At 37.5% G+C, this 27,754-nt stretch overlaps 1 protein-coding gene across 2 annotated transcripts in view; it reads right to left on the bottom strand.

Moving 5' to 3' along the window:
• sgcz (sarcoglycan zeta) overlaps positions 1-27,754 on the bottom strand; it is a 265,996-nt gene that overhangs the window by 105,916 nt on the left and 132,326 nt on the right. For both annotated transcript variants that reach the window (XM_077571991.1, XM_077571992.1), the window contains exon 2: positions 4,522-4,731. In XM_077571991.1, coding sequence (XP_077428117.1) covers positions 4,522-4,731 — 210 coding nt within the window. The remainder of the gene's footprint in view (positions 1-4,521; positions 4,732-27,754) is intronic.

The following is a 27,754-nucleotide window of genomic DNA, read 5'->3' as shown; positions in this document are numbered from 1 at the left end:
GAGAGCTCAGTTTACATTTGCTGAAGGACTTAAGCTACTCTTGGCAAGTGTGAAAATGTACACAAATCTGGTGAGCATGAATGACTACGGCAGCTGTGACAGCAAAGTGCAGCTCGGTCACTAATTGAGATCGTGTACCTATCGCCCTTTTCAGCTGAAGGAAATGACTAATTCAAATGGTCCGGCTAAAAATCAGTAAGACAATGAATGCTCCGCGTCTGATTTGGAAAGCTTCAGCCTTTTTACCCTCTTGCGGTAATCTGCCTTCATGTGACATTTATATTTACAGTTCGTTAAAAGGAGAAAATCTAATTAATGTCTCCTGACACTGTACGCATGTGACATAATATTAATTTGTCAGGAAATGTGTTAACCATTGCATCTTCATGCAATAATGCCATCTTCAGTGAAATGCAATTTACAGTTACCAACTCCCAATTATAGATTTTCATTCCAGTGACGTCTCTGCATTTGGGGCCATTGGGGCCGGCCGGGCCCCACCAGTTGAGCGCACTGCAGCTGTTTCGTAATGAAGGAAACTTGTGGAAGTGAAGGTGAGATTTTGCAAGAGTGGCCACCTTATTGCAGCACTGCTTGTTGTAGACAGCACACTTTTCAGTAATTTCAGCAAAACGTTTCCATGTGTTGAATTGAAGAAAATCGGGCCAATTGAAAATAAAGTTCAGCTAGAAACTGAGCTAAAAGCTGAGCTGAATGAACATCACTGGTGAGTAGCATTTTTATTTCGATCTAGGGCTGCTCGATTATAGAAAAAGTAATAATCTCAACTATTTTTGTAATAATTGAAACCACAATTATTCAAACAATTATTTTTTTCATACAAAACAAGAAAATGTTTAAACATTAAAACATATTAAGACATAAAATTATTTGAAACGCTATAATTATGTAAATTCCTTTTGAAAAAAACAAGATTGATTAAATTAGTCATTTTAAAATAAAAAAGGTGCTGATAATAATAATAATATAAATTTAAACAACTCAAAATGAGTATTAATAATCTTTTATTTTTGTTTACGACTATGCCAATTTTGTAATTGTAGAGTGTAATGATTGAAATTGTAATTGGATTTCGATTAATTGCACAGACCTATTTTGAACCATTCGAAGGTTTAATTTATAGCCTTAATTTGTAAGGCTATGAATAAATGGTAGTCTACTTCATGTTTATAGCGCTTTTCCACTGGATTGTGATCTTGAATTAAATTACAATTCATTGTGAAGGCTTTGCTGCCTGTGGATGTAAAGTGCCCACTTTTGTGCCCCGTCAACTTTTCATACCAGAGACGTCACTGCTTCATTTTATCACACAGGAACATATTTTTCTCTTTTCCTTCAAGTGTAATAGCCTAATTTAATGTTGATCATTGCTATCGATTTTCAGCATGCTCTGAACACACTTACGAAAGGATACTTCGCAAACAAAAAGATTAAACTTTTAGTGAAGAGGGATGGATTAAAACTCCAAAGTTGTAACACAACCTTGAGGAGGAAAGCAGAATAAATAGAATGTCAGCTGAAAATTTAAATTTCTGCAGCAAATGCTCACATATTTGAAAGAGGAAGGAACACACGAATGCATGAATAGGCAGGCTTGTGCTGAATAAATGTTGACACAATGTGCATACGTGAATATCCTTGCTGACTCACTCTGCCTTTCAAACACAGGTTGAGCCACACGCCAGTGCCTTCCATCGTAATTTATTGCCAAAACTGTCTATTGAAAAGCAAATCGCTTATTGCTTTGCCTATTCAGCCAGAATTAAATTAAGCAAAGTCAAACAAAACAATAAAATTCAACAATTTACTGCTGCCAATTACAAATCAGTTATTTTGGAGAAAAAAACTATTGCGGGCCCTAAAGCTGAACTACCTTTTTATTTAATGCACATTTTAATTCTCAACTTCACTTTTTGTACATGCAGTTTCAATTTTGAATAAATGGAAAACTGGAAAGCTCTACTTGCCCAGTATCTGATAATGTGTATTGTATCACAGTAGCAGCTGCAGATTCAAAGGGTCTGAACCCAAACATTTGTGCGGTTCTGTGAGCCCAACGGAAAGTCGTTCTGACGTTCCAACACCCACCTGCCAGCTCATCATCCATTTACATTTACTCTGGCAAGCAGTAAAATCGATGAATGGGTCTCTATGGAGCAAGAAAGCAGATGCTTGAAGGGAGATGCTGAGCATGCATGCCATACTGTACAGACTTAATTAATTGTAAGGCAATTCATGTACCCTATTTCCACCCCTCAAAAAATATCATCAGCATAATGTGCTGTTTTTTAAATTTCACCTTTTCAATTTTAAAAGTCCAAAGAGCACTGAAACGGCCGATTAATCCATGGGACAAGATACATAGTCATCCATTGATTGGTCACCTGTGAATGAACACCGCACGCCACAGTCAAGTTGTCAACCCAAATGTTTATTACGGGTGTAACGAGTGACTGTGCGAGGCATGCGAGAGGTGAGGAGAGCGGTCGAAGGACCAATTGAACAAACGGTCCACTAGGCCACCGGTCCACGAGCCAGCAAGCAAGCTAGCTAGCACCTACTTAGCGGGCCGGCTAACTGCAAGATTGATGTCCTTGTTTAACCGAGACAGTCCCGGTTTTTAACCTTGTGTCCCGACCCAGTGGATTTCACGAGCCCCATTGTTTTGTCGCACTTTCACACAGGTTGCGTCTTGGCATCTTGTTTGTTGATTTTTTGTTTTGTTTTTTGTCCAGTCAGCAAGCCAATGGAGTAGATGCCACGGACTTACAACTTCCGTAAGTCAGACTTCCGGTTATTTTTGCGACAGCATAGGTGTCTGATTTACGGAAGTCGGAAGTCCCGCCTCCTCTGTGGCATATACCTCATTGTTTGTGCCATGTATAAGTCAATCACATAGTCGTCATAGCGATTAATACAATAAATCAATTAAAAGGGAATTTACCAGTTAAATTCATTCCTTTTTCCTTCCACATTCATGTTTGCATTCTTATCCAAATCGAACTGCTAACAATTAAGCGTGTTTTCATCATATCTGGACTATAACTACTTCCTGCTTACCTGTCTAACAATCATCGGAAATGTAGTCTTACTAGCCTAATGCTACAAACGTCGGTCAGATCCAACGCAAGCTGAGCTTTTTTGCCGTCATACTTCAAATGTTACAATGTAGGGCTAGCGCGAGGTAAACAGCACAGCCAGCTTCCAATAGCTGCCGGGACCAAGAAAAAAAGGTCGGATTATAGTGAGTGCATTTGCTGTTGAACTGTCAACAAAGATATCATTTAGCATTAGCTTAAGTAATAACACAACCACCGGTCACCAGATTGACTAGCGATTAAATCTGTTCTATGTAAATAGTCTCTAGAGAGAATTTATTGTATATTTGATTTTTAGCAAAATTGTAGTGGCCCGGGTTTTTATTTTGAAAATCTGGTCACCCTAACTATTTCTCAACACTCCCACATTTTTATCTTTGTCTTTGCAGGCTTTAAACACTTATCTTCAAACATATTTTAGAAACAAAACATGAACATTACTTTATAGGATCTTCAAAGTGTAACCTTTGTCCACATTTGTCATATTTCTGCTAATGATGATGAAAACAGTTTATTATATGGCTAGCATTTTTATGTATTCATATCATAATTTATTTATTCCACATTGAATTGCTTTCATTGATATTTCTTTCTCCGTTCTCGCCTTTTGCCTTTATGACTCCAGTCTTGTGGTTTTCCATACTGTTTTTCACACTGTTAGCCTATGAAATATCCTCTGCTCTTTTTATACCTTGTGCTGGCTGCCTTCCCGCAGGCATACATATTTTTTAACGGCATCCTTCCTTCCTTTTATTTTTTACTGCTCCTCTTATATTCTCTTATATATATTGAAACATAAGCAAAGGTGAGACGCGGCACCATTTGCATACCAACCATCAGAGTTTAGGCTCCGGTGCCTTGAGGGCGATATTATGGGATTATTGTTTTTTTTGGAGCTGCAACCCCTCGATGATATGCTTATAGAGTCTAGCTTGAAAGGAGATGAACCCATACTGATTGGCGATTTTATGTTATAGAAACGTTACTTACAATGGGATCAGAATCATTTTGACAGAACACTAGCTTGTAATAACGGTACACCAGCCCAGATCACATACTTTAGCTTACTCTCGAATAATTGTATTCTTTTTCTACTGATGTCCTTGTTTTCCATGCCATAATTTGATATAGAACTAAATGAGCAATGAGAGCTGAAATTGATCCATACCACTGACAAACACCTGCACAAACACAGACGCTACATAAGGAACCAATTCCGGTCTTTTAGAGCATATTTTTGCCCAAACATTTAGGACTAGTTAACAAATAATACAACCTTTCTTTTCCCTGACAGCAAAGCTTTTAAACCACCCCTAAGAGCGTTCTTCACATAAACTCCCCCATGAGCACTGAACCGTATAACATTTTGTCATTTTAATGACACAGACAACTCGCCTCTTACCGGAGTGAAATTCATGACTTTGAGGATCCAGATGGTCAGCGCCAGGTTGACAATCATGGTGACGACAAGAAGGAGAATGAAGAAGTACAAGCATCTTTTCCTCCAGCCGTAGATTCCCACCGCGGGGTACACCTGGGCTCCGCACATCGACGATCCCCGCTGGTGCAGGGAATTTGGCTGCGCTGCCAGGATGTACTGCTCCTGAGTCATCTGAAAAATACAAATATGCCATGTTTATTGTTTGTTGTGAAGTATTAGACACACTGTATTAAACACTGGGAAACATTTTTTTTTTTGCAGAATGCTGAGTGATTGTATAGAACAGATGAATGAATGTAGTACAATTTAGGGGTGTTAGGTGATTACATTTTTTTATCGTAATTAATCGCATGACTTCAATAGTTAACTCACGATTAATCGCAAATTTTATATCTGTTCTAAATGTTCAATAAAATATTTTTTCGCTAAATTTTCATACTCTTGTTAACCTAACAGTGGGGAAAAAAATGTTAAACGAATAGAAATATGGCTGCACATTTTAGTCATTGATACAGTAATTTCATAATAATTCATAAAATTGAGTTAAAGTTAAAAACGAGTGTGATTGATTTGTGTTGGTAAGATCATTTTTCTGCGCTCCATCTCATAATTGCATTTGTAAGACTTTGGTGACAGCTTTTTCTTTTAATATTAAGAGCTGTCTAATCTTTAACATGAAGTAACTTGGGAAATTCTGCACATTTTTTAAATTGTAAAATACAACTTGACCCCAGTCTCCACAAATATATGCATTATTATTACATTTATTACTGCTCAATTTTGGCGTGGATGTGTCTGCTGTGTTGCGATTGGAATTCTCCCAGTGCAGGCTTTCCAAGTAAGGGGCGGGCATTAATCGCGCATTAAAAAAAAAATTGTGGCGTTAAAATAACTTTACACTAACTCAAAATTAATCCAATGATGTTGACACCCCTAAGTACACAAAAGTAAGTAAAGTAAATCCAAAGGTGGTCTAGAGGCACCAAATTTTATGTACTACTATATAGCTAACCAGCTACAATATATCGTTCTATGGGCACAACCCAACAGAGACACTAACTGTTGGCTGGAACTAGAACAGAAGGATTGTAATAACCTCAGACTTCGAGATTTACTCTTTATTACAACATCGATTAAGCGTCATAATTGTTTTAAAAACCCAATGATTTCCGCCACCGTGACTGCCTGGTGAAGGCACTAGAATTGACAAAAGCCCAAGTGGAGCCCTGTGGACTCTCTCCCCTATGGCATAACCCCGACTTTCAACTTAACAACCAACCGTTTTATTTAGGTGTGTGGGAGCAGAAAGGAATTACACATCTCCACCATCTCTTCTCAGATAATATGTTTATATCATATACATCCTTGCTCCAAAAATACAATATAAAAAACGGAATTTTTTTACATTATCTACAAGTTAAAAATATGATAAAGAAAAAAATTCCAACACTTCGGGGTACGCTCCAACCGCCTGTTTTAGCTAAAGATATTAACAAGCTTTCTCCGACAACAACAAAAAAAACTTTCAAAAATATATAAGTTACTTTCATATACTGATAAAATGTCTTTACCCATCTCGAAATGGGAGACAGACTTGTCTATAGCACCGGAATCTGACTTTTGGATTCAAGTTTGTGAAAACGCATTTAAAATGACAAAACACACAAATTTACAACTTATCCAATATAAAATTATTCACAGAACATACATTACTCAATATATGATTAAGAAAATGGGACTCTCAGACTCCGACATTTGTCTCCAATGCTTACAAAACACTACAGACACTTATGTTCATGCTTTATGGTTATGTACTCCGGTTATGTATTTCTGGACTAAAGTCTTAGAAAAACTTTCCGCTATTTTGGACTGTAGGATACCTTTATCTCCAAACTTGTGTTTGCTAGGTGACCTAACAACAACTGACTTACCACATAAACAATTTCAATCTACACTTGTAGCCCTTACTATCGCTAAAAAAACAATTCTTGTTAACTGGAAAAATAAACAAACTCTGAATATCGACCAATGGTCTAACCTCCTCATAAATCACATTTTAATGGAAAAAATATCTGCCTCAAATAAAAACCAAATATCAAAATTTATAGAAACATGGTCTACGTATATAGAATTTTTTAACCTAATTCTGGCTACTTAATTCTGTCTGTTAGCGAGAGCTACTACATCGTGATAACTTACATTGATGTTTCTGCATTTGGCAATTTATTATTATATTATATTATTAGTATGTTTTTTTTTTTAATGGGCTTTAGGTGAACTGATGAATACACACACGCACGCACGCACGCACGCACATGCACATGCTCACCCACATACAAAATATATATATATATATGTATATATATATATGTGTATATGTATATATATGTATATATATTTAAAAAAAAAAAAGAGGAAAAAAAAACTTTTTATTTATTTATTTATTTATTTTTTTAAAAAAGGAGAGCAATGATGATGTCAAATCGAATGAACAATACTGAGCTCTCCTGGGAAAAAACAAACAAACAAAAAAAACTTTAAACTAACTCAAAATTAATCCAATGATGTTGACACCCCTAAGTACACACGATCTGGCAGCTCGTGATATAGTTCTCGAGATCGGTCTTGGTCTCAACACTGGTCTGGATATCACTTTTTAAGGGTCTCTGTCTCGTCTTGTAATCGAAGGCATGTTTAGTTGTTTTTGACATCCAACAGTTTTGGTCTTGTCTCGGTCCCAGTAGGCCTACTCTCTAGTCTCAATAATGTCTTACACAGCAGAGAACAATAACCGTGGACAATCACTCACACACATGCTGCTTCACCAAGTCTAAAGAGAAATATAGTACATTATTTTATGATCACATGTTGCATGCAGCCTACTTAGCTAAATTCTCATTTCACATTTTTTATTGCACAGTGATAATTGTCATCGCAGTTAATTTTGTTAATTGGTGAAATGGATATTAAAAACCATTCCAGCAACACATTTAGATAATGAAGATTGGTTTTTAAATAAAGACATATCATTGGACAATTATTTTGACAATTGGCATTTTGCTAGGTATCTTGTTTATAAGTGAGACTGGGAGTAAGAAAAGACAAATGAAAATTCAATACCAGTAGGAGAAACAGACAGGAAGGATAAACATGATGGAAAGAGGGCTAGCGGTATTACTGTATTTCCACAAACACTAGCATTGTCCAGATGTGTAAACAAATGCCGATGGTGGATGAGCTTAGTCAAATGATCTGAAATTGATTTTTACAACAAATAGATAAAAGGATTAACTGGGCGAGTAGCTTGATCGAACATATACATGGACGTATAAAACATTGCGCAGCATTGCCACTGTACTGGAATGCTAATCACTGGAAAAGAAGCTGCCTCTAAACAACATAAGATTGTTCACTGTACAATGAACTCGATCACAACATTAAGACCCCACACTTTAATTTATCTGATAGACTATTGAAGAGCATCAGGACTGTTTCTTTGGTTAGCAACGTGGTCCAAATGGGATCAGCAGTTAACTATTTAATATTCATGTGTGAGCAATACCGTGTAACGACTGGAGTAATTAAGTTACAAGCCATTGCCTGTGCTGAGGGGAAAAGGAGGGTTTCTTTTCGAGAAACATATTTGTCTTAAGTGGATGACCAAGCGCTGAGCTAAATTATCATGTGGCACGACACAAACTTGTACCAGATGCACAGTAGTACAGTTAAGTCTCCTCTGCTGTCATTGGTTGTCTCCGGGTACTACAGCTTCCCCCAACAACACTAAAAATGCATGTTAAGTGTATTGAAGACTATAAATTGTTTTTAGGTGTGAATGTGAGTGTAATTGGTTGTCTGTTCCTATGTGTACGTCAGCCCTGTGATTGACGGATGACCACTCCTAAGTCCTGCCTCTCACCCATTGCCAGCTGGGAAAGACTCCAACAGTGGAGTATCCTACTCAAGAGAAGCCTCAGATTTGATGGACGGACAGAGTTCAAGATGAAGCGCATACTGTTACTTACATTGTCTGCCCCACGACCCTGAACAGGATAAGCGATGCAAAATGGATAGATGGATGTTTTGACATGTTGCCTTGACTTCCTTTCTTGCTACCTGGCTAAATGTTCATCTTCTTAGTCTGAAGTGCGGAACATGTTTATATACAGTAAAGAGAAACAAGGACACTAAGTAGAGCGGACCTAAATATTTGTTTTAAATTATTTACCTTTACTTAAGAATCATAACCGTCTTTATTTGCCAAAAATTAGGGGTGAACAATTAATAGAATTTAAATCAACATTGCAATGTAGTGGAATGCAATTTTCAAATCGCATTGGCCGCAATTATAAATAATATAAATAAATAATAATAAATAAAGCCACAGATTTTTTTGCTGTAGTCAATGATTGCAAGTCGAAGTGTTTAGGAATAACAATTCAAATTGACGTACAGGTAGATAAAAAAAAATACTGTTCTTCATATTAAGTTATGATTTTTTTGCCATTATTTTAGTGTAAGATTAACTCATAAGACCAAAAAATGTATGTACAAGCAAATATGATAATTAAGCTAATGCAGATTAATTTAATGCTTTTGCAGATTAATTCATCGACTAATTTCTACTCATTTATTTTTCTCTTTGACCTTAAAAAAGAAAAGTGTAGGCCTATTTAAATTATTTTTATTTCACTTAGTATTTCAGTTGAAATAACCACTCATTTTCTTGCAAGGAAGTATTCTTGTTTTTCCCCCTCTCTTTTCTTTCACTACACTGGTAGATGCTATTGCTCTGGTAATAACAGTACAACAAATAATACAATAAAATGTAGCTGTCACCCATTTCACTGTCTTTAGTGACATGAAACCGAAAGTATGATGTTGGCAACAGTGCTCTTAACAACGTAGTTGTAGAATTGCTTTTTACGTAAGCGAAGGGTTTTTTTGCACTTGAAGAATATTTTTTTCATATTTGACAGATTTTAGTTTGCACTTGAAAGATTTTTTTTATTATTGAAGATATGCTTCTTTTTGTGTGTAGAACAAAATGTTTTTTAGTTTGTGAATGAGGTCTTGAGTGCGTAGATCACGTTTTGTGTGCATAAATCACGTTTTATGTGGGTTTTGGCATGATTTTAATTCCATAATTTTCTTCGTCTCCTTTTCCTCTTCTTCACTTATATGTACTCGCAAGGAATCTTGGTCTTTGTAGTAACTTGTATGCGCAGCGCCGTCCTACACGGGCCTTGCTTGAATGCATTGATTTTTCTGTGGCGTTTTCACGTTATATTGTGCCTTTTATGGCGAGAGTTAGATTTTTATACTGCTTAAAAACTGGCATGCTGATTCCAAAATTGCAGTCAGTCCAATTCTATATTTATCCACAACTAACTCTCGGGTATCACCAGAATAGCCTCACAATTGAGACAGTTATGTGAGTGTGAGGTGCAGTGTGCTGTTCCCAATAGCTAGGTACTATCAATATCTGCAAACAGAAAGCTAGCATAAAGCATTAGCGCTGGCTTTTTACTAAAGTACCCATAGGAATACTGTTTTAAATTTTATTTTGTTTTATGCTGTTTTTTTAGTTTTTAACTGTTATAACTTGTCCATCTTAGAGTTATAGTTACATCCATACACATTAAAAAAATAATAATCATGTAGCTCAAAAATGAAATAATTTTTCGATTTCTAACCCCAAAATTTGTTAAAAACAGCTGTCAGACCTAACTCAATAAAAATTGTGTTCCCCAGTGTTATTTATGATTACATATATATTTATTATTATTATCAGCATCGTTATTATTATTTTTTGTTTTATGTGTAGCAGATTGTTACCATTGTGGTTATTGTTAAAGTGTTATAGAAATAATGTTAGCATAACAAGAGAAAAAATTAGGCAGGGCACGGTCCAAGGGAGAAAACATCACATTTTAGCATGGATCCTAGATTTATCAGATTTTTGCATTCAATATTGAGCCAAATGCTTTCTGTGAGTTTTGATTTTCTTGGATTGGTTGTGGTAACTTCTTTCAAAGCCCTCTAACTGTTTTACTTCATTTACTTTGGTGAATTTTATTTGGAGCATTTGGAAGGATAATAAACACACTTCTTTTTTGAAAACCGGCGTCCTTTGACTTAAGTCGTGGTTCCACTGAGACTGAATCTGAAAGCACGGGAGGAGAGGGGATAAGAACGGGGAAGAGGAAGTGGCTGATAAAGCAGAGACAATAGCGAGCGCAGAAGTGGATGGCGAGTGTAGAAGAGAGCGAATGAGAGAGTGGGAAGATAAGACACCAGAGAACGGTTGAGTCCATTAGTTGTCGTGCAGCAGGATTCGTCGGTGGCAGGAGATACAGACACTGGCTACAAGGCGCCACTATCAGCCTATCTGTGTCCATCTCTGCCTCTACAACTCTCTTTACCTCGCACACTTGAGACACTCTTTCTCTATCTTCCTATTCACCTCCTAATTTATTCTGTACTTCTTCATCATTGTCTCACACACGTGTTATAATCTCTATTTGCTGAGCCTACACGAACGTAACAAATCAGTAGTTTTCCTCTCCCACAGAAAGACTCTTTCTCCGTTCTTTTATGAAATGATACCAACAAGCGTCGAAGGGAAGCCAGAAATGCTGACGCTTGGCTCGTCTCCAGGAATAACAAAAGAAAAGCACTGACTTTCCGTTTTTGTTTTATTGGTCTCAAACAACATATGAACCTATTATCTTCCTCTCTACAGGGGCACTGTTTGTCTTTTAGAAAGGCAAGCTCAAGGTCTTATTACGTCCAGGCAATTACCTCCTTCTCAAAATAGGGTAAAACTGAACTTTTGTAAGGTGCTTGAAGATTAACGGGAAAGTCTGGATTTGTGATGGCGGGCACCTGCTGTTCACATGATCCTTATTATCTCCCCAGATGCTCCCTGATTCCTCTCAGGGACTAAACATAAGCAAGTTAGGTTAACTGAACTATTTTTTTTATATATGTTCAAAATGTACAATAAAATATACAACACAAATCTAAGTTTTCATAGACTTGTTAAAAAACTGGAAAAATGTTAAACTAATATAGCCTAAATATGTCAGCATCTTATACTCAGACAAAGTAATTTCATAATAATTCATCAAATTGGATTAAAATTAACAAGGCGTACTGTACTGTACTGTAAAAAAAGAGTGTGATATTGATTTGTGTTGAGGTGATTTTTCTGCCACTTAAATGGCATAATTGCCATTTTTCTTTTCATATTAAGAGCTATCTAATCCTTAACATGAAGTAATTTGTGGAAATCTGCACATTTATAAAATTGTAAAATACAACTTGACCCCAGTCGCCACAAATATATGCATTATTATTAAATTTATTACTGCAAAATATTTATTGCTGCAAAATATTTATTGCTGCGTTGCAACTGGAATTCCCCCAGTATAGCTTTTCCAAGTAAGGGGCTGTCATTAATCGCGCGCTAAAAAATTTTGTGGTGTTAAAGGAATTAACTAAAACGCACAAATTTTGACACCTTTAATACTTAATTTCAACATGTACATCGGTCGCACATGATTAAAATGTGCTTACCATATTAGATTATTTAAGGGAAAAGAGTGCATCATTTTACCACAATTTAGTCATGTGCAATTGAAAATTGAGGTTTATTTTCAGTGTGTGTATGTGTGTGCATGTGTTGACAATATAAGCATACTTTGTCGATTTATTTCCTCTACTCAGACAAATCTAATGGAGTAAAGTATAATACCACAGCTGTGAAGTAAATCATCGTTATAATGATCCAGATTTTATTGAAGGAGAGAGGTGTTGATTTATTCTAATTGTGCAAGTGTAAAAATATTTAATATTTAAATAATCTCACGGATTCAGCACCAGTCTGACCAGTGCTGCCGTATGATGCTTTGCTTTCTCTACTAGTATGTTTGTCTTTACACCCCCGGGGCTTTATTTGCACTTCACTTAACACATATACAGGGTGACTGAACTGTCATAAGATATTAAGGAATGTACCCATGATGCAATGTGGCAATAAACCAAAACATGTCCACTGGTGCATTGCCATACTGTACGTGCCACATCATAATGTGTAAATGTCGAAGTGCATTGTGAAGGAAGCATTACGAGACAAGAAGCACGTTTAAAAGTATGTCGCTGTTGTTAGGCGGAAACCATGTTGAAAAGTGGTAAATTTTCATATTTTGTCTTCTGTAATTTTCAATGCATTATTCATCCATTTAAAGTGCTTGAGACCCAAAAATTATAACGGACACTTCAGCTGTCTGAGAAATGCAGAATTATGATGCCTCAAAATTGAAAGTAAGATTGGATACATTTGAGAAAGCCTGTTTGTCAAAAATGGATAGCTGTGAAGCTTTGGCGGAGTTAATTACGTGCAGATTCATTTCTGCCAATTCAACTGCTTAGTCAGATTATCGTTTTATTTATTGCATGGTTCAAAAAACTTTGAAAAGAGTTTGGAAAGATTGCATAACCATAGTGGTGTGAGTGCAGCGTTTGATGTGGATGGCTGGCACTGATAACCTTCCTCTGCAAGCTGAATTCTCACGGCATTTTTGAGTTCACAAACTCCGGAGAATACATTGTGTACCGAGCCAGTTGATTTCCACCAACCAATCACAGGGTGACATTGTGTTTGGGGCGGGATATGCAGCTGTGACGAAAAACAGGAAGCCAGCACCGACGCCGAGGCAAACAAACAAACCTAACATGGACAAATGGACGCTGCAATTAATTCTGTTCTTGCAGAATTACTCACCGTTTCCTTGTTGAATGTTGAACAGCGAGAGACGCTTTGTTACGTTAGATGTTAGTAACACATTTTTCCTACTGTTGCCCACTGCCAAACCAATGTGATTTTGCTGTCTGTAGATTCAAAAAATGAAAACTCATTACCTGGCTGGACCACTGCACAACCAACAATGTCTCACCACAAGACCCGAAACTGGCCCTGACTCAAAAATAAATCGGACAACTCGTACTCGGCTTAATTCACACATTCTATGCCCATTTTAGACAACAGATGTTGTAACTAATTGAATTATGAATTAATGGAACTAATAAGGAACAGGGAGACTCTTTAAATATGCTCAGACGCATCTGAACCAATACTCTGCAATACATCAATATGTCATAGAATCAGATGTGTTAGTGCACTTTTACAAAAAGGCTACAAATAATCATCGTATGAGAGGCATAGTAAACGAAGGAGGATGAAAGGATTTGAACATATACAGGCTTCGGGAGTAACGGAATATGTAAATACGTATACCGGCGTTACGTAATCAGAACACAATTTTTTTTTAACTGTATTCCGTTACAGTAAAGGAAAAAAACATGTAATCAGATTACAGGAACATTTATAGAAAATGGGGATTATTTTGAGGTATTACAATTTTCTATGATGTGAGAGAGAGCGAGGGACAGAGTGAGAGAGAGAGAGAGAGAGAGATGCCGCTGTTGTGTTCGTGTTGATGTCGTGTCTTCCACACCCACACGCAGACGAAAGGAGTTAGTGGCGACCAGAATTCATCTATCTGTCTGTCTATCTATCTATCTATCTATCTATCTATCTATCTATCTATCTATCTATCTATCTATCTATCTATCTATCTATCTATCTATCTATCTATCTATCTATCTATCTATCCATCCATCCATCTATCTATCTGTCTGTGAGGTGTGGTTGCTTTCAGTGACAGTTCGAAACAGCATATATAACCCATTTATATCATACATTTTAATGTGTGTGAATTATACAAGGATTTTTGCTATTAGTAGGCTGCCTGGGACCCGATCACCCGCAAATAGCAGGGGCACATTGTATAGAATATATATTGTGGTGATATTTATTTTTATTTTTTCTTCATGAGCATACTTGGTATTGGAGTAATCCAAAGTAATCAAGTTACATTACTTTAACATCATAATACTTATATTACGTTACTAACTACATTTTTTTAGTAGGTAACTTGTAACTTACGGAATACATTTTAAAAGTAACCCTCCCAACTCTGAACATATATGGAAAATAGTTTTTGATTCCCATCAAACATGAAGAATAAAATCAACAGCATTCATTCACTAAGAACTAATACACTGACAGGAGATGAAAATGCAGGAAAGATGACACTTTCTGAAGTTATCTTTCATCTTTCTTGCAGATAAATGTACTGTAAAAAGCTTTCCAAATGCATTAGGAGAAATATCCAATCACACAGCATCCGACAGGGATTTCTTCAAAGTGGTTGTCAGATCACACCGTGTCATCCCCGCTGGCAATGTGGCTCAGGATATCATCACCGAGTTGAAAAGTTCCATTTTGACGCAAAAGGCTGCAGTCTGGCCTGAATTGGACACCGATGCATAGTCATGCTGTCTCATTATGTAACCACAGGAATATTAATGCATGTGGGGTGTGAGGTAAATGTCAAGTCAGACACTGCTTTGCTGAATTTTGCAAAAGGCTGGGAGAAAAAAAATAGGTGCACAGTCTAGTACTGTATGTACATTTAGTATACAGTCTGACAGTGCGATATAGGTGGATTTGATGGATGAAGAAGAACAAGGTGTGCATGAACACACACACACACAGACACACACAAATCACACAACTTAAGCTTCCTAGCTGTGGAGGACCAAAAGTGCAAAAATTAAATAAATGAATACACTATTAAATAATTTAATAAATGTGTCATTAATTAATTAAATGTTTCATTTATTAATTAAATATGGAATTAAATAAATCAATGTGTTATTAAATGTGTCATAAATTAATTATATTACCTATGATTATTTGTAAATATATATATATATATATATATATATATATATATATATAATTAATATATATATATATATATATAATTAATTATTTCATGGTTACTGAGTTGAGGCGTTTCATGAATTTATTTTATCTGTCAAACTCACCCATCAAAGTTTGGTGGGCAGGTCCTAACACCTGATTGGTCACCCTCCTCACCAAGTCAAGGCAAATCCATTTCAAAATAATGAATTGATGCATAGTAAGTAACAAGTAAACACAATTCGATTGTGGCTGGGTGGCGCTATTGACCTCAATGGGTGCGTTACCGTTAGACTCAGATTTACGCTCTCATGAGGTGCTTTTTGAGACGTGTTGAAATGGAAGTCACTTTTTTCGCATTTCCTGTAGTCATGTGACCCCGCCGGGTAAAAGGAAGAAAAGGAAGTTGGAAGTACAGGGCCACTCGCTTGTGTCGGAATTGCTTCCTGAGGGGACAACAAGTCTTATTGAGCCAAGGCTGCCGCGGCTCCATACACGCATACTATTTATTCTCGTGACGTTCATGAGTAGCCGTTAGTGTGACGTGACCGCCTACAAGAACTGCGAGATCTCGCGAGAGTCGAGGCGGGACATTACGAGAACTACGCCTCAGACGCAAATCACTATTCAATGGAAACACCTACAAGTCAAAACTGTACTTTAGCGAAATAGTAGAAATATCGCTTTTATTTTGATGTTGGTTTTGCACAATAACAAGCCTCGATTAAGCTATATCAGCAAAAAAAAAATCCATCACCGTAGCCGCCATGTTTCTAACCTCTTCAGATTAGACAAGATTTGAGTGAATCAGCCCCGCCAACTAACTTTGACGGGCAACTTTGACAGATAAAATAAATTCATGGAACACAGGAACATGAAATAAATGAATACAGAAATAATTATATATATATATATATATGTAGGTAAATTAATTAAAAACACATTTATTTAATTATTGGTTTATTTAATTCCATATTTAATTAATAAATGACACATTGAATTATTTCATGACACAATTATTGAATTATTTATTGGTGTATTCATTTATTTAATTTTGGCACCTTTGGTCCTCCATACCTAGCTGACTGTATGATATTGTAATTAGTATGCATGCAGTCCGTTCTTCCTGGTATATGTGAAGTGCTTGGGGCAATCAAGCGTGTCTGACAATCAACCCAAAGCAGCTTCACTTTCCTCTCATCTTCTTACGTCCAATCAATAGTTGGCCTTCAAATGTCTGAAATTCTGTTTATCTTCTATCAGCATCTCCAGTGTGAGCTTTTAATGAAAGCATGTACTTAAATACAGTTGTAGAGATGGCTACAAAAAAAATAATCCCTTTTTTGATAGTAACAGAGAATGTGTTTATTGGGGGCTACTTTGACAGGGTAAACTTCTTTGTAACTTGGGATTTGACATACAGTATATTTTTGGACACCTCATAAGAGTGTAAGTGTGTCAATGAGGACTTAGGTAATTAGCCAATGGATAAAGCTGTCATTCCCAAAAACACACACATCTACGTAGCAGAACAAACATACATGCACACAAACAAATAACTCAACACAACTGTCTAAAAATACGGACAATTGCAATATGAGACTGTCTCTCCGCGCAACATCAAACACACATAAAAACACAAACAGTGTGTGGAAATCAGAACACATGCAAACAAGCCTCCTGTGTGGTGAGGCATTAACTATTTCAGCAGATTTACAAGATTGCTCTGCAGGCACGTTGTGAAGAGAACTTAAAAGTGCAATATTTTGCAGCCCAAAGCAAAACAGATGTTCCCGTTTTTAACAAACAATGCCAGATATAAAATAGAAATGAAGCAGCTAGGTACAGGAGGACTAAAGCACACAAAGAATGTTTTTTGTATTTTCGACAACATGTGTCCTCATTATGGTTGTTGGGGACATTGGGAAGACATTGGAAAGACACAGTGTAAACCCTGGTCTCGCCATCAGCAAATTATAGGGCGCATACAAAAAAAATCCATTTAAACTCACACATACAGTTTTGTCCGTGAACTACTAAACGAATATGTATGTATACATATATATTAGAGCCTTGACTCTTTTGCTGTTCGTTTAACCATTGAATCTATTCCAATTGTATTTTTGCCGAAAAATATAGTCAAAAAAAAAAAAAGAAAAATCCAATTTGATCATAATGGTAAATGGAGTGCACTTATACAGGAAAGCGCTTTATCTTCACCAAATGTTGTCCCAAGCGCTTTACCAAACCTCATAATCACTTTCCATATATACACCAAGCTAACCGGGGAGGGTTCATCATCAACATGACCGTGCTCATGGTGCAGTCCAGGACTTAATATTATCCCCTTAACATGCTAGGTTTATAACAATGACACATCTTAACTCAACTTACATTTGAGGCAAAGGACTCTGCCAAACCGCATTCATCTACCCAGATGTCTTAATTCTTGGACCCTTTCGTTCCAATCTGGCCTAAAAAAAAATCTTTATCTAAACCAAGGCCATTTTAGAAAGTCTTAATCCATATTCGCTGGCAATCAAGCAAGACAAGAGCTATCACATATAACTGCCAATTTCAACCAATCAGAAGCTTCAATATAGCCATTCCCAAACAGGCACAATAAAAATAGTCATTCAGAAGTGAGGCATTTAATGTAAAAAGCCTTGACAATGGCCAGTTTTTCCCCACTCCGGAATCAGTTTGTACTGATCAAAAATTAAGAAAAAAGTCCATGCAAAGGAAGTTTTTAATTACATACGTATTTCTCTTCATCATTTAAATTCGTTCATCAATGACATTTTTATGCTGGCCCAGTGCTGGTGTTTGTTGAAATCCAGTTTTGGTGTTAAATGATACTATCCTATTTATAGAAGCTCCTGAGTGAAAAGTTGTTCTCATTTGTCTCTGTCTAGATTTATCTCTGTCCAATGATGTCTTTTTTTTTCTTCCCCAGGACCCGTGAGACTAATTAGCAGATGGTGTGAATGGCGAGGAAATTTGGGAGGCATGACAAGAGAAATGGAGGAAGCATTCTTTTTTAAATTGCTGATGCATAACATTAGCTATAAATTGGTGACTGAAAAATGTCATTTTGGCCACTTTGCCCAGTTATTCTTGGCATCTTAAAGTCTCAGAAGGGGTATGCCATAAATCAGGAATGAAAAATAGAATATTCTTTTGCAAGAAATATAATTAGGTTATAAAATCACAGCTCAGCCAGGATTGGTTTGAGCATGGGATACATACCCACTTGGCCAATATTCAACAATATTTGGAGGTTTAGATTTTTCTTCTTTCTCCCTCTATATCCAAAAACTGATATTTTGAAAGGGTTGAAATATTTATCAGACTCAATGTTGGATAGAGAGGGGATGGACGAATGCAAGCTGACTTCATAGATTGCTTGTAAGTCAAATAAGTTAACTGCTGTTTACAACTTAAACTTTGTTTTCTACCTGCACACCTGTTGTAGATTTCTTGCAAAAATTGAGCTGTTTTGGAGCCTGACCATCTCATGCAAGTAAGACAGCCCTCATCCCGTCCCACTAACAGCTGCAAGGTTGTTTTTTTTTGTTAAAATGACAACCAATGAACTGGAACACGTGGTTCCTGCCAGCTATTAGCCAGCTCCTCTTCCACCTCGCTGGGTGACTAGCATTTGTTTACAGAAGTCGAGCCCACAACGGGGAAAACAATTGAGCACTCTCAGCTTAAAGATAGTGATGGGAAAATGAAGCTTCATGAATCAGTTTAGATATTATTTTTTTTACTCATATAGATGATGCTGTGGTATAGGCAATAGAAAGTGATAACAATTCCATTGCATCTTTAAACCAAGAGGGACATCAAGAGGAGTCAAAATAGTGCTTCATGAAGCTTCATTTGTCCATCCCGACTTAAAGACAATGAAAGTGTTTTTGTGGCGTATGACATCGCCAAACACAAATACTTCCTTATACACACGTCGACAACTTAGTCAAGCATTGTAGTAATATTATTAGCTAAGCTAACACTGGTGACATTGTTTGCTAATCCAAACCTGTGCTAAGACTGCAGATCTACTTACTCTTTGGATTTGACATAATAGTATTTCAGCCAAAGTGGTTCTTTTGTTCTGGAACTTCGGCCAGCCTAATAGATTATGTAATGGGCGGAGAAACTCAGTGTGAGGATGGTTATGTTAATTTTGCTAACATTTTCTAACATTTTCAGAAATAGGCAGACAAATAATGCTACATTTACATTATGCTTATTTAAAAAATATATATAAATATTGGAAAACAGTTTTATGAAAACCTTTTGGGAAATTAGAATGGATCACAAATGAACAAGACATACTGTATTCATGAACACTGGTTTTGACCGGGACAGTATGGTATTGCATCTCCACTCCAACCGCTCATTGTCAACAAAAATCGCCACCAAGATCTTTGGCGGGCCACTACTAGTGGGCAGTTAACTGAATCAAAATGTGCAAGACGGTGTTTGACCTTCACAGGCAATGCACTTACTAAGGCCACATTTTAGAGTTGCTCCACCCACCCAGAGTGCGTAGCTAGAATGATGGTGCATGATAAATAGCAAGAGCGCCCTGGCAACTCGAAAAACCTAGACAATATTGAAACCCAACACACGCCACGTCCATCTCCCATTTTCTTCCCTTTGGTTCAGCCCCTCTAATTCCACTACACATGAGACAAGCATCCACCAAAGGTCGCAGAGCTCCATCCTTTCCTATGAAGCATCTTCACTGCAGATCTGACTGATATGTGCTGGGTTCAGGCTGCAGTGCTGATATCAAAAAAAAATTTTCCACGGAAAAGGTCAGGCCCCTGTGGAGTTCAGGAAGTCATTTTATCCCTGGGATGGCAAGTAACAGAAAGTTGGTTAAAGTAATGACAAACAAAAAAGCTACAGCTGCAAACTTGGTGAATGTAGCATGCCAACCACTTAATGTCAACTTTATGATCTTTGTACAGTTTTTACTCCTTAGTAGAAAAATGTTAAATGTAGCTGTAGCACCATCCTCAATGAGGCAGCCTCAACAATTCTTTGTTTCATAAACAAGTGCTGAATGTGCAAAAAAAGACAGTTGAGTTGTTGTGCCATTTTAAAATATTTGGTGTAAAGAAATGATATCAGGTGATTTTTTTTTTTTACTCTTTTCAATCTCTCTTTTCCTCTCTCTCTCTCTCTCTCGCTTTATTTTATTTATTTTTTGTGTGAAAGGTGATCCAAAAATTATTGTTTTAATAATTTATAGACCTCCAAGACACAATGGAAAAAAGAGTTTGCAGAAGTCATTTTAGTCATAACAGGTTCAAATTGATCCCCCACCCCAGCATTATTTTTAATAATCTTTTAATGCTCTGTACATTCTTTAGTAACTTTACCTGTCTTTTATTTCTGTACTTTTAAAAAGTGTTGTGCTCTTTCTTTTCAAATATGTCGCATGTTATTCTTTTAATCATGTAAATCACATTGCGTTACCTTGTGTATGAAACGCACTACATAAATAAACCTGCCTTTTCTTTCCATGCTTGCATTGTAGCCGGTCTTCTTTTTCTCTCCCTCTGTCATTATTAGTGTTTTTTCATGCTTTGAATTCCCTTTGAAGTCTCACATTACCGTTGAGTTCATTCTGTAACCTTCTGTTGCTTGATCTGTGGCACGCTGCCTCCTATACAGTAGTTTATCCGTCAATCTCTCTCTCTCTCTTTCTCTCTCTCTCTCTCTCTCTCTCTCTCTCTCTCTCTCTCTCGCATTTATTTATTTATTTATTTTTACTTCGAATTGGCACAACTTACGAAACACTTCCACACTAGTTTTTCTGCACAATCGGAAGGATGCAGTTTGTCAATATAACTACTCAAATTATCATCAATAAGAAAATCATCAGCGTATGAAGTCTCCTTATCACTGTCAGATTTCTGTGATGGCTTATAGTGAAAGAAAAATTAAATGGCAACCGGTCAATAATAATGATTCATATGAAAATAGCTTACTAGATGTATTTATTTATTTATTTATGAAAATAGCAGTGCAAATTGTGTTATATACTTTTTACTACTGTTACTTCAGCCATATATTATTCCAGCTATTCCCGTGCCACCTAAAGGCAGAAGACATGCCGGGAGGATTCCTCAAGAAGTCTTCAAAATACAGTGACTTATGCAACTGGCTTTCCGCCACAAAAGTGACACCAGCAGTGACACTTCAGCTGCCACTCACAGACAGCCAGAGTCCTGACAGGATATTTAAAAAAAAAAATAGCAAGCTGAAGCCTTCACTGCTAAATTGCTTGGATTAAGAATTGTGAGAGAGTTGTGATTCAGACAAAGAAGCTGTGACTTTGAAGGAAGGGCAAAGAAAACATTCTTATCTAAAATGGTGTAGAACAACAATAAATGTGGTCTTCCTGGTAGCGCGTGAGTACAAGATACTGACACAAAAGGGCGTACACTAAGAGATCGCATGAAGATGGCAAGAATAAGATTCTCCAAGGGCACACTGTGAGAGGTGTAATAGACGCCTGCTGAACTGTGTGTGTGTGCGCGCGCGTGTGTGTACGTGTAATTCTTTGCCAGTGACAGAATCAGCACATAGGCTTTATGACCCTGCTCTGAGCTAGCCTCCTCCATCATTACCCTGACTCCATGCTTCCTCTTTTTGGACAGCAAGAGGGTTTTTTCCCCCCTCCCTCTTACAAATTCACATATTATGTTGAATGAGGCAGCTCATGGAATACAGCAGTAATAAAATATGGTCATGTGTGCGTTGAGAAGGGGAAACCAACTTGGCAAATTTCAAGAAAGAACGGTTTGCTCATACATAAGCATATGCATGGACATGCAATTTAGATGTGCCGTATATTAGGGCTGGAAGATTATGGGGAAAATAATCTCAATTCTTTTGATTGAAACTGAAATCACGATTAATAAAACTATAATTCATTTTTTTCCAAACTTCATATTTTTACTACTGAAAACTATGATTATAGCCTTACGCCCATTCATCCCTTCACGTTGAACACTTTATTCTTGAACACTATTCTTTTTGTCAAGTATACCTTATAACTATCAAATGAAATACAAGCCTCTTGCATTTTCATTCTTCATTTTCAAACTTAAGCATTAACATTACCCACTTTATCATATGTATTTTATCTTGTGTTTTCACAAGTCTGGGGACTTAGTGGGTTAAATTGGGAACTGTCACACCGCGGTGAGGGTGTCTTGTCATTTCCTGTTTTATTGTGAAAAGTCTGACTCCTCTCGTTTCAGGTCACTTGCTCTTCCTCGTGTGGTGTCTGTGTCAACCCTGATCCCTGATTGTTTCCACCTGTTCCCCATTACCCTCATGTGTTAAATAGTCTGCGTTTTCCCTGTCTTGTGCCGAAGTGTTTTCGTTTGAGCCACTGAAGCCTGCCATAGACCACAGCCTTGTTACCTAATTGCCTTGTTGCCTTTATTGCCTTGTCTTGTGAGAGAACCTTTGTTTTGTAATTTTGTATAGCTTAGTTTTGTTTAGTCATAGAGTGATTTTTGGTTTTGAATGTAGTTTTGAACTTCCTCCCTTTTGGAGCGCTTTCAGTTAATGTTTGAATAGTCTTTATTTTTTCCCTCTCATCGAAGAGCTTTTGTTTTGTTAATTAAAAAGCTGCTTTACCCTCCACCTCTTCCTCTGCGTCTGAGTCCAAAAACAGCCACGTTGTGTCAGGACCTCAGGGATTGTATTTTGCGCTATGTCATGTGGAAATGGAATGGCGACTGATAATATTTTTTGACCATCTTTAATTTTTATTTCCTAATTATAAAAACATATACCATAGTTACACAAGCAGAAGATTATTACAACAATTATAAAAAAAGATGATACCCTGGGTGTGTCCACTTTGGCCTCCTGGGGGGCAGTGTAAGGCAGACAGAGACGGATCTACTACACAAGGACAGTCTCCGCAGAGTGACATCTATTAATGCAGACGACTCCCACGTTCAGAGCTCTAAAGTATCTGGACAAATTGACTTGATTTAAAATTCAGTCATAATTTATAAAACTTTAATGTCAATGGCTACCTGAAGTCTAGAACAAATCACTTCTTTCAATTGTCTTGCTATAACCTTGTTCCAGTTTTAAGGTCGTCCCTGCATATTTTCTTTCCGCCATTAAATCAATCAAATGTCTGAAATGATACTGTGAAATAGCTTTGAAATAAAGTGTGTTTTCACACGTCAATTTGAAGGAACCGTAAATAGCTCACTTGTTCTTACCATAGAAACTATAAGCACATTCTCCTTCTTTACATTAAAGCAGTCACTTTGTCGGATAATTGTGTAATTACATAAAAGCAGGATCGGTCCACTATCTCCTTTGATCTCAGTTTTTAACATCACCCCCACCTCCTTAATGTAGTTTATCATTGCCCCTGCACTATTCACATTTCTACCTCTGTGGCCATCATTCACTGCACTTGCATTTCTTTCTGACATCCTAATTGAGTCTTATGTTGTCAGCCCCGCAGCTCTGCTCAAAGCTCCCTTTCACAACTTGGACCAAAGAGTGTGAGTGAGTGTGTGGTGTGAATGATGTGTGTGTGATGTATGTCCAGTAGTCACTCATGTCCAAATTTCTCTGTGGACTGCTCGTATGTCAACCAGTGAGCACTACACAATAAATGGAATGAGGGGAATAAACTGGCTGACAGCGTTTGCATGTAATAAAAAGTAGTTTAAGATAATAAAATGAATATATTAATCCAAGACTTGAGTCCTGACTCATGCTAATCTATTCTCTTCAAAATATTTTTTTATTTTTATCATTCTAATTGTTTTGGCCCCTTTGAGAATTGAGAAGCGAAAGCGAAAGTCGACTAAATGTTACACTGCTGAAACCAGGTCTAACTATTGGTGCAGGTAGTGTAATGTGATTTGGGTGAAATTTATCGTGGCACAGGCAGAACGTTTCTGCACATCATGTGTAGCGAATGTCATCATCTCTCAATTATGACAACAGTGCAAAACCTGTAGATCATCGCATAAATCAATTTATTAAATGCACACACACTCACACGCACATACACATAATCCCCCAGATACAAAATAAAAAAATAAAATAAAATAATTTAAAAAAAAATTATAAAAAAAAGAGAGCATTGATGATGACATGTCAAATCGGTAAAATTACCGAATAAACAATACTGAGCTCTCCAGAAAAAAAAAAAAGAAAAAAAATATTAAATACATTTTTTCTACTATGATCCATATATCCTATTTTTAACCCCCCGACAGCAGCACAACTATGAGGGGTACAGGTGAGGGTGTCGTCATGCATGGACGAGTGCCCATTTCACAATTCTGTGATCTCCCTGGCCAATTTTACATCATCCACTTCCACCCTCTGGCATGGACTCCAGCAAATCAGTTTCTCCTTCTACCAGGTCAAGGATTGTTCACATCTCACACGTTGATTTTAAAGGGAATGAGAAATTTGGACTGGCGGTGAATCAAGTTGGCTGTGTTCACGCCCACCGTGACAAAAAATTCCAAAAACGCTTAACTGAGTGTGTCTGGGATCTCCTCATCATGCTAGGTACCAGCCCGGTCAAAAACTAAAATGTACATGCTAGAAGATTAAACAAGAGTCAATGAAAACGGTTAAAAAAAAAAAAAAGAAAAAAAAAAAGATGAAGAGGCATTGACAGAAAAGATTTGGCACATTTTTCATGGACTCAACAGAAATACTGAGCGAATCTCACAAATGTAGTACCATATAAAAGGGAAATGAACAGACGTTCTAATAGTATAAGAATTATTGCCATGGAAGCATTACAACAAAGAAATCATCATGAAAATGTAGACAAACAGTAGGTACACACTATTGTCCCCACATTAATCCTGAAGTGGTCTTGACATCATTCTAAAGGTCACTAAACATGCACTACACAAATAAAACTCGTCAACGCGACTACCTTCAATCACAAATGTAACTTCTGTCACACAATCAAACCTTTGAGGAATCAAACAAGAACCGTTGATGGTAAACTGTTACCCACAAAGCACTTTGTTGTCTTGCTCAAGGACACTGTAGACTTTGCGATATTGACTTCTTGACAGTGTGACTTAAGGCATAGCTCTAGATCTCACGCAGTGACAATAAATAGTAGGAAAAGTCTGAGCTAGAAGTGCAAACACATTGCTTAGGCACACATGCTGATGAATGGCACTGCTGAAGTGTGTTTTTCTCGATTGGGTATATAGGGTGCACCGGCAGTGCACACAAGCTGACAGGAGGTTGTGGCTTGATACAATCAAGGCCGCTTTAATGCACGGGCTTACCTGGGCTGCAGCCTACAGTTGTCAGGGGCCTATTAGAATCATAAAAAATAAAAATAAAACATAATTTGTTGATTTTTCTGTCAACCATGCATGAGATGACCAACCTGCGGCCGCAGATGATTCTGTGCATCGCTGTGGTCGTAATAGGGTGTGACCCAAGAGAGGGTCTATCAGAGGTCTTAACAGTTTCATATGCTATTGTGCCACTTGTTCAACTGTAGGAGGGGACACGGACTCGGACGACCCTTATGACACACATCCTGCTCGATGAGGACACGCTTAGATTGTCAAAGACAAGGTGCGCGCATACTTGGCAAAAATTTTAAACACCAGAGATGTTTTTTCTCCAGAACACAATTTATTGCTGAAAGTGTGCAAAGAGGATTTCTGTGCAATTCCCCTCAAAGTGGCAACAAATTTTGCTTTGCATGCAAAGTTTTTGGGGGTAAAAATAGAGCTAAATCAGCATTTTCTGCATCCGGAATTTCTGGTTGGAAACAAGCAGATGAGCGATTGCGTGAGCATGAATGGCCATGATAGCTTTTATTAACAAGTCAGATGAACACGGTGTGGTGCATTCTGAACTATGAATGTCAGTACTGGTCTTATGTGCTTCTTGTTTTTTGTCAGAGTGAGGACTGGCTTTTAGAAGAAGCATTCACCAATTTGGTGATGTCTACAATGGTAACTATTTGGGATGTATGAAACTGTTAAGCCAAATTTGACCCTTTTTTGAAATTCCACATGGAAAAATATGGAAATGCTGGAAGTGGAACACCCTCATATTTATCTTTAAATGTGTACGAGGAATGTATCGATCTGATGGGCAAAAAAGTGCTATCTGAAATTGTTGGCAAAGTGAAGTTTCTCCATCAATATTGACATTTCCATTTATACTAAGATTTGTGTCACCAGATGGTTGCATTGATGAGCGCTTTGTAAAAATTTTGCCACACTGGTGAAAGCCTGTTCCAGTCACTAACAAGTGTTTTGGAAGAGATGGCGGTTGATATTGCAAATTGCAGGGGGCAGTGCTATGATAATGCCAGCAATATGTCTGGAGCCTACAAAGGGGTACAAGCACGCTTGAGGAAAATCAACCCCCAAGCTGAGTGGGTGCCATGTGCAGCCCACAGACTTAACTCTTTTACTGCCAAAGACGTTAAATGACGTTCTGCAAAAACCTACGGAGGAGCGCCAAAGACGTTAAAAGACGTCCTCCCATTTTTATTATTATTTTTTTGAAACGGTTGCTGGGAAGGCTTGCGGAGCTGTCCTGAAAGTTTCAAGCAGGTCTCGTGAGCCTAATGACTATTTTTGGCCCCTAGAGGGCAGCGATGACTCTCTTTTGACAAGATTGGGTGGGCGTCAGTAGAAGACATGAGGCGGGGCTAGAGTGTTGAGGGGACATTGGCTGAAGAAGCCATAATGGCGGCCGCTTGCAAGCAGCTCACGGTCGAGCCGTTTTTTTCAAAGACATCGACCAACGAGAGCACATTGATGACGACGATGATCATCATCGATGATGATGATGGTGACTCCGAAGTTGGAAGCGCTGACGCGGCGGCTATGACGACGTTATAAAGGTTCACGGGCGAGCAATGCTGACACCGGAAAACACGGAGCACAACGCTCAGGCGGACGTTCAATCGTACGACGAAGAGTGCCCCGAGTCCAATGCATATTCATCGGAGGAGTGTGTACAGTCTGCTACTTGCTATTTATTCCCCGGAAAAAAAGTCCGTCAAGAAAGTGTAACGTTTGCACGTGAAACGGACAAAGTGAAAGTGAAAGTAAATTGTAAACGAGTCCAGCGGCGTCTCCTTGCACGCAGGAGAGCGTTACAAAAAGAAAAACTGTATTTGAAACATCCACATAATTGTAAGTAGTATCACAGTTGCACACATTTGTAAATAGTTTGCGAAATTGTTTTGTCAAATTGTTACACTGTTGAATGGAAATAAACGTATTTTGCAAACTAAAAACACTTTTTCATTGTTGGTGAAAACGTTTTACAGAAGTA

This window comes from Vanacampus margaritifer, chromosome 7 (assembly GCF_051991255.1).
Source record: "Vanacampus margaritifer isolate UIUO_Vmar chromosome 7, RoL_Vmar_1.0, whole genome shotgun sequence".
Classification (NCBI taxonomy): domain Eukaryota; kingdom Metazoa; phylum Chordata; class Actinopteri; order Syngnathiformes; family Syngnathidae; genus Vanacampus; species Vanacampus margaritifer.
This window is presented reverse-complemented; position numbering and strand designations above follow the sequence as displayed.